General features: G+C 39.1%; 1 protein-coding gene across 1 annotated transcript; it reads left to right on the top strand.

The window, feature by feature from the left end:
• The first annotated feature begins 717 nt into the window (after window positions 1–717).
• On the top strand, window positions 718–8,750 carry LOC101899762 (receptor-type tyrosine-protein phosphatase kappa). The gene is made up of 2 exons (XM_005188834.4): window positions 718–988; window positions 5,619–8,750. Exon 2 carries the CDS (start codon window positions 6,540–6,542, stop codon window positions 8,685–8,687), a length of 2,148 nt encoding a protein of 715 aa, XP_005188891.2. The 5' UTR covers window positions 718–988; window positions 5,619–6,539; the 3' UTR covers window positions 8,688–8,750.
• The last annotated feature ends 5,057 nt before the right edge of the window (window positions 8,751–13,807 follow it).

Here is a 13,807-nt window from a genome sequence, read left to right on the forward strand (position 1 = left end):
CTGTTGCGGTGTAAGTTCTTACACTTTTTGGAATTTCAATGGCTTTACCCCGAACTCATTTTTAAATATATTTGCCGAATGGAATATTGCGATATGTTCAGCTCATGATTCATTTTTCAGCCACTGCTACGCGGGTTTAGATCAAGTTGCTTCTTTACTTTTCGAACCATGCTGATGCTGCTGATGGTGCTGTCTTCTACGGGCTACGCTACCAGTATCAAGGTAACGAGCGATGGTACGGGACACAAAAGACTTGTTCATATTTAATTGCTGGAGTGCTCTAACGATAGTCACTTGTGGTTTTCCAGCCAAATAAAAAGAAATCACTCTATCACGCTTGAATTCCAGCACGAATAACTTTTTTGCTGGAAAATTGTCACCAAAATGCTTTTATACGCTTGTAAACAATATAATAAATAACTGGAATAATTTTAACAGCTGTCGGACAAGTGGCATAGCGAGAGTGACAGCAGTCTGAAGTTGGTTGCAGTTATTTCATCTCACCCTGTATTGTGCATGTCATCTAAATGGTTTGTTCTAGAAAGAGGAATTTCGTAGGCTTATCCTTTCCACTGTGCAGCAATGAAACGATAACAATATACAAAATTATCGCACCCAAGCAATGCTTCTCAAACCACACGACTACGAAAAAATTTCGATTTCGAAATTGTTCTTTTTCGTCGAACGAATGCCATGTTAAAAGAAAATTCAACAGAAAAGTGGCACAAAATGTGAAAAATTCATTCATTTCTACTTGCCCTCCTAGCAGACATTATTTGACAGAGCAAGTGGCAGTGGTAGTGCGAAAAAAAAAACGAAAGAAAAAAATACGCAGACAAACAACGATACCAGAAAAAAATACCTCGAACAAGAATTTTTTATATTTTTTTGTGTTAAATATAGTGCATAAATGGCTAAAAGAAATAAATAGCCAAATATCTAAACGTCGAACCCAGCAACCAAACAAGAAAATTCTATAATGAAAAAAGTAAATTTGCTTGTGGAAAAATGATATGTTCAATAAGTTTTACAAATAAAAAAATCCGAAATTTCTGGTGATGACCTACAAAAAAAAAAAAATAATAAGCAATTAAATTTGAGGTCTTAAGGGCCCGAAAAAAACGTGATAAAACAAGTATAAAATTCAATTTGTAATTTTCTTTTTGTAAACAAACAATCGATGATTACGGCCAGTTTGTGATTGGAAATCATCTGCGAAAAAAAAAAAATCCAATAAAATTCCTCACTTTTGATGACGAGAACAACGAAGACGAGGTGTGATGCATGGAATTTTCGATTACACATTTCGAGGTTGCTATTGCCATTCTGCCTGCCTGCCTGCCTGCCTGTCGTCCGTGCCTGGCTCGCTGACTGCCTGGTGAATGAAAAATAGACCAGATGAGATGTACGAGCCACGGCGATGGCGCAGTGAGCACCCCCTAGTCAGAGTGTGTTGTCACAGCAGAAACAGGGAGCATGGCATAGACTGAGAGATTATGGGAGAAATAAACAAAGATTTGTAAACGATAAAAAAAAAACTTAGAACAAATACAAGGCGAAAACAATGAAAAGCTAACAAAATATTTGCAAAATTTCAAAAAGAACAACAACAACGTCACCAATCAATTTACAAACAATTCGGGAAAAAGTCTTGGGAATTCCGGGAAAATATGAAAAACAATCATACATACTTATTTATAAGAGCATAGCATAACTGAACAAAATGTTTTGAAAAACATGATTAATACAAATACGGGGAATAATTTATTGAAAATATTTTTTTCAAAAACAGGGGCCATAGTAACAAAACAAAATACCACCGAAAATAGTGACAAAAAATATATATAAATTGATAAAACTTCTGGGACTATATTGTGATACCCTAAAATATGTTTTAATCTTAAAAGGATATCTAGCCAACGAGGTTAAACGGTCCCAATATTTGACATTCTTTTTATATGCTCAGCCTTGTGGCTAGAGAGTGAATATATCATTTGATACGTTCAAAATGTGCCTCATCGAACTTACGGTTATGGACCTTAGGCCTCTTTGGAACTTCGATATCTCTCGAAGTGAGGGGATCATGGTACATCGTAATATTATTATCAAACTTAGCTCGAGTTCGGAGATAAGCAACATCGGTCCACTCCTTCTTGTACCTCCCCCACAAAAGGTCGAAATTTTCAAAAAATTTATTTTCTGCACAGAAAGAGAATCGATAATCCGATTTTGCTCCAACTTTACAAATCCTAATATTTGCATCAGGTGCGAAAATGGACAATATCGGTCCACTCCATCAAGTACCTCCCCAAAAAAGGGTTAAAATTTTTAATAATTACAACTCTTATAAAATGTGATGTAAGAACTCGATTGTCTTCAAATTTCACACGTCCCAATAATTTTATAAAACCAAGGTATGGTGCCAAGGTGGAATACATCGGTCCACTCCTTCTGGTATGTATAGCTTCATGTATTTGGATACAAAAAAAATTTCAAACAACGGTCTTAGATGCCCAGGTCTCGTTGTACCAAATGCATTTGGAGTCGATCTAGCGGTATTCCGCCCGACCACCTGTCAATCTGCCTGCCTGGCTGGTGAGCATAATAACTATCGAACCGATTACGTCCTAATATTATTATCAAACGTAGATTGATTTCGGAAATGGGCAATATAGGTTCACATTCTCACAAAGGGTCAACATTTTGAAAGAAGATTTGGGTTGTCTTCAAATGTTGCATATCTCAATATTTCCAACAACTCTAGATCAAGAAGATGGAATAGATCTGACCACTCCATAATAATGTATAATCATAACTCTTTTAAAAAGCAAATTGAGTCTCCGATTCTTTTTAAACTAGACACCTCCCAATTTTCCTACCAGCAACATATCCGGTGTGAAGATGAAGATGTGAAGATGTGTTAGATAGGGCCGATAATTTTGATGCCTACCACACAAAGAGTCATAATTTTGAATATCCCAAGAAAAAAATGCAAAATGAGCATCCCGTTTATTTCAAACATCCCATGACCCAATATCTTTACCAACACAAGATTTGAAATGAATAGGGGTCATTATTGGCCTACTCCATCTAATTACGGGAGAGCTGTAAAGCGTTAACATTTTGAATAATTGTAAGTCTCATGACATGCCAAAAAAGTTAACGATTTGCTTCAAACTCTGTGTATCCCAATATTTTCTATCGAACATAGATGCAATGTAGATATGGGATATGTCGGTCCATTCTTTCTGGTACATTCCCCAAAAAAGTTAGAAATTTCCTATAAAAAATATATGCATAAATCCCACATAAAGGGAAGAAAGTGTCGGTATAGTCCAAATCTGGCACGTCGTTGGGCAAATACGAAGTAGACAATATATAAATTTAAATTACAAAAAATAACTTTAAATCAAAATTTTCAAAATTTTCTGATGTGTGTGAAGATAAATTGAAATATTTAGGGAGAGTTAAATTGTAAGTTTTTGAAAATATGTAAAATGTCAGGGATTTTCGAACAACTTTAGTTTGGTAAACACTCCCGGTTTTTTCAATTTTTTCAGAGGTATACATCTTTACTCTGATTCCTACTAAACCGACATGGACAGTATCAGGTATCACTTTGCCGACAGATGTATGCAGCCTCAGCGTATGTTCGATTGCCGAATTATATTTTGACTTGTGTTATAATTACTCTAACTGTTGAGCCTGAATGGGCTAATATTGTCCATTTAGTATAGGACCTAAATAATTGTGACATAAATATTGCGACGTGCCTGGTTTGGACTATATCGACTACTTCCTTCACTTTCTGTGAGATATGTGAGAATTTTTAGAAAATGTGCGTGAGGTACCAAATATAGTCGACCGGAGTATTCAATTTTCATGCCAATAAAAATATTGGTATGGGCAAAATTACAAGAAAGTCGAACATTTTTATCTAATTTTATGAGAAATCAAAAATTCCGATAAATTCCATATTTATCTCAGGATTCTTGTCTTGTTTCGCAAGTTACGACAGATTAAAGTATCGAAAATTGTGGACCTTTGTGACTGAGGTACTAAAACGGGTTCGCAGATATATATCAGCTTCTCAATAGATCTTGTGTATGCCAAAATATTTGTGGGTGTAAAATTTAAAGAGCGAGTTAAAGCTTACTTCGCTTTCTCTGAGCGTTTTGGTTTTCAATATCTTGATCCCTATGTAGGGGAGGTACCAGAAGAAATCGTCTGACCTCTACCATCTTTATAGCATTTCTTATGTTGACGAAAATATTCAGATGTACCAAGTCTGAATAGAAAAGAATGTTGATTTCCTGTTTTATGTGCTTCATGGGTACTTAAAATTGTTACCCTGTGGAGAAGGTACAAGAAGCAGTGGACCGATATATCCCATCTTCACACAAGACCTTGGGTTTGTAGAAATAATAGGATGTGTGAAATATGAAGAGAGTCGGATGCTTATTTCAGATTTTATAAATGTTTTGGTTATTCTGAAGGAATGGTCCGCTCTCTACCTTATAACAGATCCTGCGTTGATAGAACTATTCAGATGTGCCAAGTCTAAATGGAATCGGATGATAATTTCGCGTTTTATGAGCTTAATGAATATTCAAAATTTCGACCTTTTGTGGGGGAGGTATTTGATGGAGTGGACCTATATTGTATAATATTAGGATTTGCAAAGTTGATTATCGTTTCTCTTTCTGTGCAGAAAATACATTTTTTTTAAATTTCGACTTTTTGTGGGGGATGTACCAGAAGGAGTGGACCGATAATGCCCATCTCCGAACTCGATCTAAGTTTGACAAAAATATTACGATGTACCAAGTTTGGACCAAATCGGATACTCCCTTAGAGAGTTATCGTGCGCACCAGTCAGCCAGAAAGACGGACGGACATCACTAGATCGACCCCAATTGATATGATATAGAGGGTATATATCATATCATAAACCCTCAGCCATATGGCTGAGGGTATAACTACCAATATGGCTGAGGATTAAAAAATCCCCAAAAGTCATAAAAAGGCCTCATTTTCGGAGTCCACAAAATGTATACCAAATGATTGTTGACACTGTAATTAGAAGCCCACTTTCAAATGATACTTATATTGTACATGTCGGTTTAGTAGGATCTAACCCGGGGTTTATACCCGGACTTTCGGGTCAAATATTCGGGTATCTGGGTCCATCCCCCAAGAAAAAAATACTTTCCCGGAATCAGGGTGCAAATGTCTCTGGAAAAAAATGCAAAAAAATCCGAAAGTTTTGACTAATCTAGAGTTAAGCCTTATTCTGCATCCTATTATTGTGCCATGGACTTGAACCTTTTTACAACACTTGTCATGACCAAAAATGTATTTCCATTGAATTATCCTATTTAAAAGAAGTTATTATGGGTTTTATAGGATTATCGATACCATACCTTGGATTTCATTTAGCCTAAGGTTCAATCCCAAGCAAATCAATAACAGACAATAATATTCTCCGAAATTTCTACAACAAAATTCCACGAATCACACACCGTCTTCATAAAACGACGTCCGTCAAAAAAATAAAATAAAGAAAAAGCGTATTTTAAAATAACAACATTTAATATGTACTAAACAAATAACGAAAGAAAATACAAACGAGCCCACTGTAATACCTAACATATAAAAATAAAACAATAACAAAAAAATCATAACAAAAAACAGCTGATTTTGAAAAAAAGTGAGAAAGAGAGTGTTTTATTGAATTTCCACAAGAGAGAGAAAGATATTAAAGAAAACAGTGAAAAGTGTAATGTATAAAGAGGAAGCAAAGCGAAAAACAACCTGCAAATGTTAGATGATGAGAGGAGCTAAAGAACAAAAACAATAGCCAGCCATTCGAGAACACCCATTGCTCTGGCCGCAAAGAGACTACGTTAGTCAGTCGGTTTTTTACTTTCTCCCGTGTTGGCAGCTGGTGAAAATTTTCAAGAAAACATGAAAAATAAATTGACATTTTTTTCTTAACGAAACGGTGCGTGAGCGAGTGAGTGAGTGAGAAATAAAAACAACTACTTGTTTTGCAAAATCCTCCAACAACAACTACAACAAGAAAACTTACAACAAAACAAACACAACAGACCAAGTGTCATCGGCAGAAGTATCTCAACAAATTTACAGAGAGCCGCCATACACACATATTTATATCTGAGTCTATGTGTTCATGTGTGTGTGTGCGTTCGTATTTTCACTTAGATAATCTGAATCATAACAACACACAAGCGTCCGAACAAAACATCTAAATATTTGAGCTGGCCGTCAAACACAATACCAGGCATAAAATCTATAAGAAATTTACCAAATTCCTTCACCTACGTCATGGCAAAGTGAAACGCTTCTCCCCCTCCCATTCGTCATTAGCCACCTCGAATTCAACGACCACAACACAACTGACCGCAACCACAACAACAACGCCACGTAAAAGTCCCACAGAGCTAAGGCGAACGACACAAGCAACAGCAACAACAACACCATACCACCACCACGCTGACGCTGACGACATTGTCAATATGTCAGAGACCGATGAAAATCCACGAGCCTCCACTTCCAGAGATGCAGCAGCCTTGGCAGCAATGCCAAACGGCAATGGCAAAGTCAACAGCACCCGGGGCAGTATCACAAGTGCAAGTGCCGTTGAGTCACGAAAACCGTCACCGCAGAAACAGCGGCGCTCAAAGTCTTCACCCCGCCATGCCGTCGCTGAACCCAAACAGCCTCGCCGATCCCTGCTCTCCATACCGAGTACCCTGAAACTGAGCATGCTGAACAGTGGCCTGCTCTCGTTCGAGAAAATCAAATTGGAGGCCCGCGATGAAAACAATTCCCTGTCGAAGACCATGCCCACCCACCCCATTGATACGCAACAGTTCATAAAAATGTGTGAGCTACGTCGGAAATTCCCCGTCCTCTATAAATTGGAATTTCAAACAGCTGCCAAGGTCGAGACAAACACCTGTCGCTATGCCATGAAGAAGAGCAATCATGGCAAGAATCAAAATCCCAAGTGCATTCCCTACGACTACAATCGGGTGGTGCTGAAGAAGGTCGAAGGTGAGCCGGATTCCGATTATGTGAATGCTTCGTATGTCGATAGTTTGCTGAAACCCAATGCCTACATTGTTACCCAGGGTCCGGTGGAGGACACGGTGAATGCCTTTTGGCGCATGGTGTGGCAGGAGAATGTCAGCGCCATTATTATGCTCACCAAGACTTTCGACTTTGCCAAGGTCATGTGTGTCCAATACTGGCCGCCCAACCGTGAGGTACACGAAACCTATGGCGACATCAATATCAGCATCATCAAGGAGGAACAACTGGCCAATTTCCATATACGCCAATTCCGCCTCTACAAGGTCAACGAGGCCAATAGATCGGAAATTGTGGAGGATCGGCTGCTGCTGCAGTTCCACTACACCGAATGGTATTCCCACTGTTGTCCCTTTTCGAATGCCCTGCTGGAGTTTCGTCGCCGAGTTCGCCTGGTCGTCGGCAATATTATAAAAGACAAAGACACACGAGGTCCCATGTTGGTCCACTGTGGTGATGGTGGTGGTCGTTCGGGGGTATTCGTATCGATCGATGCCAATCTGGAGCTCCACGAAGAGGAGGAATGTTTCAACATCTATGGCTATCAAAAGAAACTGAGGCAGTCACGCAAAGGCCTTGTGGAAAATGTCGAACAATACAAATTCATCTACGACACACTGGAGGAACACATCGTATGCGGCAAAACCTGGTTTCCCGTCTCCGAACTATCCGATCGCCTAAAGGCCAAGGCACGACGCAACTCCCAGGCCAAAATGAACGAATACCAAATGGAATACGACAAAATCTGCAAGCAGACGCCACGCTTCACCATCGGCGACTGTGCCGGTGGCCATCGAGCCGACAATCGCGAGAAGAATCGTGATGTCCTGTGTGTACCGCCCGACAACTTCCGTCCCTATCTGACATCGTTTCAAGGTAACGCCTTTACAGATTACATCAATGCCGTCTACGTGGATGGCTATACCAAGCCGCGTGAGTACATCGTCACCGAATGGCCCATGAAGCATACGCTGGGTGAGTTTTGGTCCCTGGTTTACGATACCGAATGCTCAGCGGTGGTAGTGCTGTGCCAACCCCCCGCCAATTCCCAAACCTTCCCCTCATTCTGGCCCATCAAATCCAAAATGGAGAAGTACGGTCCCGTCTTCTCCGTACACTATTCCGCTGCACGCAGTTACACCAACATCAAACAATGGGAATTCAAGATTAACAAAAAAATCGTCTCATTGACCGAAATGATGGCCGGCGTTAAGGCACCAACACGCACTGTACAGCTCTTCCAATTGACGTGTTGGCCCATGGGCCATAAGGTGCCCACATCGACCAATTCGCTGGTCTACCTAATGAACATGGTCGAATTGTGGCGCGCCAAAACCGATTATGGCCCAGTATGTGTTGTATCACCCGATGGTCGTAGCCGTTGCGGCGTGTACTGTGCCGCTAATGCTTGTATCGAACAGGTCATACAACATGGTGAAGTGGATGTTTTTCAGGCTGTCAAAACGGTTAGACGTAATCGTCCGCATCTGGTAGAGAACATGACCGAATACAAATACTGCTATGACTTGGTATTGCATTATGTTTTACATTTTCTGAACAAAAAAGATTAAACTGCACAGATATTTTTTCCAGGAGTTTGTATGGAGGATTTCAAAAGATATTGAAAAAAGAAACACACACACACAAAGCAAGCAAGAAAAGACGACAAATAGGCAAGATTTTAGGAAATCCATGTGAGTCAACGAGAGAAGTTTTAGAAGAAATCTGAACAGAAGTTGTTGGAGGTAGATAAAAAAAAACTTGTAAAGGTTTATCTTTTAAATGAGCTAGGGCTCAGCACTTAGGTTTCATGTTTATAAACGATTTGAGAAGGTTTTATATAAATTCGTGGAAGTATGTGTTGAGATATTGGGTCATATTGTCCCGAACCGTTTTTTTTTATAAGGTTTCGCAATTATTATGCAGAGAAGAAAGGAAGGAACAAGTTTAACTTAGGTTAGGGTATTATTCAATCAACCTTGAAGGATTCTGAAAAGGAAAACAAAATTTTAAAAAGTTGAAAGAAGACCCCAAAATTAAAGGCAATTAAGATTTTGAAATTCAGATTAATAAATAAGATTTTTCTTAAATAAGGCTAAGGACACAGTATTTCAGAATCGCACATGATATCGATCCTATTCGTTTGTAACAGGCAAAAGGAAACGAGATAGACCCATAGATCCTTTTGATGATCTGCACAGAATCACATTCTGAGTCGATTTATGCATGTCCGTCTGTCTGTCCATCTGTCCATGTATTTTTGTAAACAAAGTACAGTTCGCATTTATTGGCCTATCCAGATGAAAATTTGCACAAATCATTTGTTTGGCACAAGGACGAACCCTATTGAAATTGGAGATGATCGGTAAAAATTTAGATATAGCTCCCATATATATCTTCGTCCGATTTGCCTTGTATTGTGCACCAAACGTGTAATATCAGCCCGAAAGCACATATGCTTCCAGAAAATCTCTAAAGGCAACACGGGCTGATAGAGTACCCAGAGAGGGTTGTAGAGAAATGACTTGGAAAAGCGATCCGAGCTGTGTGAACGTAGGACCCAAGGAGAGTTGTGGGCAAAATCTTCAGACTAAGAAGGATTTCTCCCTAGGGTCCGTGCCAAGCGGATGTAGGCTCCATGGCGAGTTGTAGGCAAGGTTTTAGCCCAAGAACACACTTTTTCACAGTCTGCACTAAGCAAATGTAGGCTCTCTGGATCCTTTGATAATATGCAATTTTATCTTAAAGAGAAGATATTTAACTAAAAATGGAAACTACTGGCTATGTAAAGGGGAATACATAAGATATTTAGCCATAACATCGAACCCATGATATATTGTGTTAACACTGTGTCATATTAACAAGGACTGTAAGTTTAGCTCTCCATTTTGGGAAGAAAATAACGGAGTCGGGTCAATTTCATGATAGAATTGTACTTAACATCCAATCATAATTTGATAATATTCTCTGAAAATACCTCTTTTTCGGCTATGAATGTAAAATGCGACAAACCCAGTTTGACGTGTTTTCCAAAATTTACAAGTAGATTTTTGAGCCTAAAAGGCAGTGGTTCTTTGTTCTATGAAAACGCAGTCTATATTTAAAATGATTTTACGATATCTTTGTGCAAAAGTTGTGCAGATTCTGAAATGCTGTTAAACACCGATGAGGATCTAACCAATATTCATGTATAAATACGACAAATTTTGATTCAAATATTATTTTGTTATGAGTTAAACTTCAGCATAAGTTGCGTTCTTTAGTTAAAGCAATGAATTCAAATTTTGACCAAACTTTGTATATTGAAAAATCAGGCAAAATACATATATAAAATCTTGGGAAAAGTCCTTTCGGCTTATTTGAGAATGAAAGAAAGCTAGGAATATTCATTTTTCAGTGTAGATGTTTTCTTACAATTTATGCTTATAGTATCTACACATGGGAACCAAACTTGTATTATATTACAAAATATACACGCACACAGCCAACAATTTTATTGGACCTACACTTTAGCGGACAGTTAGTAATGCTTAAAAGCCAAACAACAACTACAATAAGAACAACAAAATAACTTCGATAGTGCTGAAATCCTAACAAAAATATATGTTTGTAGATCAAGTTATAGATCAAGCCTCAGCGACTTCTTTGTAAAACAAAGGAGAAAAAAAACAACGCTTGCCAAAAAATAAATTAATAAATAAAAGTCGAAACAGCTGTAAAACACAGTGCAACAAATATATGAAGATCGCGACTTGAATGAATTGCAACAAATTACCGATATCGAATTTATTTGTTTTTTTTTTTATTTACATAAAAAAATATTAATGTTAATAATTTTTAAAATTCTATTCTCCTTTTTGTGCCTATTCATATTACTGTTGAGTTGCTAAAATTCTTAAAATTAATGTTGCACTGTGTTAGCCTTTTATATCTTTGCTTGTATATAATATTAAGGTCCTTAAGTCTAAGAAACATGGATGAAATTAATTCGACTTGAATGGCCCCAAAAACATATTATAGTTTTTTTTTACTTCGCAGGATATTGGGTTTAGAATGACTATAAATTTTTCTGATGGACCTCCACAAGATTAAATCGACTAAAAAGATCGATGATATTTAGAAATGAAAATAAAATTTTTTCAATATTGACTTTTTCTGAATAATTTAAACCCCTTTCTTAGATAATTTTTACCAATTGAGCTGGGACAAAAATATTTCCAATCCATATTTATTTAGGAACTAGCAAATATAGGAATCATAATGTATATAAAGACCCTTTATCGCCATGACCTTATTTTTGAAGTTTCGAATAGGAGCGAGAAGAAAATAATTATAGAGAGAAGTGAAGCTAGGTCGCCTGCCTAGTCAGGGAATGGCTTTGACAAATTTGTAAATTATAATGGGATCCATGTCTGAGAAAGACCTTAGAGTTTTTATCGCCCACCTACCAATTAGTTTATGTCTTTATTGGATAATATGGGACATGTGCGAAGTACCTGTTTGATCGTGTCTACCTCTTCTTCATCCCCACATGGTCTGCAGTAGTCAGGAACACTGTTGTCCCATCTTGACGTCAGATAGCTGATACTTCACCAGCTACTTCTACTACTTCTTTGTTACAGTCTCCTTCGACACCAACCTTCCCGATGTACAGGGGTTTTCGCAGTCGTCGTATTTTTGAAACCTCAAGAGTTCGCATTGTGTGGTATCAGGATATGTCTTCCCGAACTTAGTAGCCAACTTCAGGTTTGTCCTGATAAGCTGTAGACCCTTATCAATAAGTTTTGTTGTATCCACATTGACATATGGCAGTTTTTTGCTCGCGGACATGCCTTTCAAGGGCACATATCCTTGGGTTTGGCGCTCTTGTGTTAGGAGAGCTCAGCGGAGACGCCACTCTGTCTTCCTTCTATATCGATTTCCTCCTGTCTTGAGAGTATGGGCTTTACGACATTTACAGACGTATTGGCATTGGGCCCACTAGAAATATAAATACTTTCCGTCTGGCTGTCCTAAAAATTAACCAGAAACTAAAGGCCGTATAATATACATGCCCTCTTTCTCGTCAGACAGGGGATACACTCCTGACTCATCAAGGACAAGCATTGTGCAAGACCGATATTAAGATCACTTTTGTTGAAGTGGAGGCACTTGTAGCTTTTTTGATAGTGGGTGCCAAGCCGTTCTCCGAACCGTGATAAGGACTCGGTAACAAACCTAATATTCGTTGAGGAGCCCAGGTATCAACCCCTGACTAGAGATCGAGACCTGGAATACCTTGGTATCCATATCCTCTTGCTCGCCAGACAGGTGGCGGTGCCAGAAGTATGCAGAGAGGAATACTTTCCTGACTCAGCCTTAACGCTCTCGTATACGCAATGATCTGGCGGATTGCTTGCTGCTGTCTTTTAAGACTGTCGTCATCAAAGCTAAGAGTGAGATCATCCTCCCGAGCTCTCAGTCCGCTTCATCCTGCTAGTTGTAGCAGACCATTCTGTTTCGCTATCCCAGTCCGAATTTAGGCTAATTTTTTTAGAGGTGGAGGTAAACGTCGCAATTGTAGCACTGTTGACTGTGGGTGCCAAGCCGTTCTCTGAACCGTGGTAAGGACTCGGTAACAAAATCAAATATTTGTTGAAGAGCCAAGGTATTAACTCCTACCTGGAGGTCGAGACTGGAATAACGTGGTATACATATCCTCTCCATAGACAGACAAGCTGCCAAGCTGCCCGCCGCTTCATCCTGCTAGTTGTAGCAGACCATCCTGTTTCGCTATCCCAGTCCGAATTTAAGCTGTTAAGCTTTGTTGAGAGTGGATGCCAAGGCGTTCTCTGAACCATGGTAAGGGCTAGGTAACAAATCCTAATATTCGTTGAAGAATCCAGATATCAACCCTGACTGGAAATCGAAACCTGGACTCTAGTGGTATCCGTGTTCTCTTCATCGCCAGACAGGGGACTTTCCCAGAAGTATACAGGGAGGAATACTCTCCTGACTCAGCCTTAACGATCCCGTATCCGTAATGATCTGGCGGATTGCTTGCTGCTGTCTGTTAACTAGGTTAAAGGGTCAGATAATTTTCTCCTTTCAAGCTTCCCATCCGCTTTGTCCTGTTAATGGTAACAGAATCTGAATTCTGAATAACTGTTCGAGTCCGATCTTAAAGTTTTTCAATACTGTCGTTAACAAGCTCATGAGTCAGATCACTGTCTCCTTCCAAGCGTTCCATCCGCTTGGTTCTGCTAATGGAAGTAGAATCTTAATTCTGAATCGCTGTCCGAATCCGATCTTAGGGTCATTTTTGTTGAGCTTGAGCTAAGCTACGCTCTTGTAGCCTTATTGACTGAGGATGTCAAGGCATCCACACCAGCATCAGCCGAAAAAGAGTTTTTTGAGGGGTTTTTAATAATTTTTCATCCATGTGTCATCGTCGTCGTGAAAGGACTGAGGTCGACAATGAAATAGCCTACCATGGCTAAACCTGACATTCGTTGAGGCGTCAAGATACCAACAAACCTCCTTTAGAATCCAGTCGTTACCCTGAATGCAAACCTGTTACACTGATGGCGACTTGGTCGCATAACACCTTATCGTTAAGTGGCTCCTCTTCTATGTGGGGACAAGCACAAAGGCTTGACTATTTTAGAGGTCCCGAAACATAGCCCCCCAAGTCTAATGTCCACTACTACTT

The sequence above is a fragment of the Musca domestica genome, unplaced genomic scaffold (assembly GCF_030504385.1).
Source record: "Musca domestica strain aabys unplaced genomic scaffold, Musca_domestica.polishedcontigs.V.1.1 3, whole genome shotgun sequence".
In the NCBI taxonomy this organism is placed as follows: domain Eukaryota; kingdom Metazoa; phylum Arthropoda; class Insecta; order Diptera; family Muscidae; genus Musca; species Musca domestica.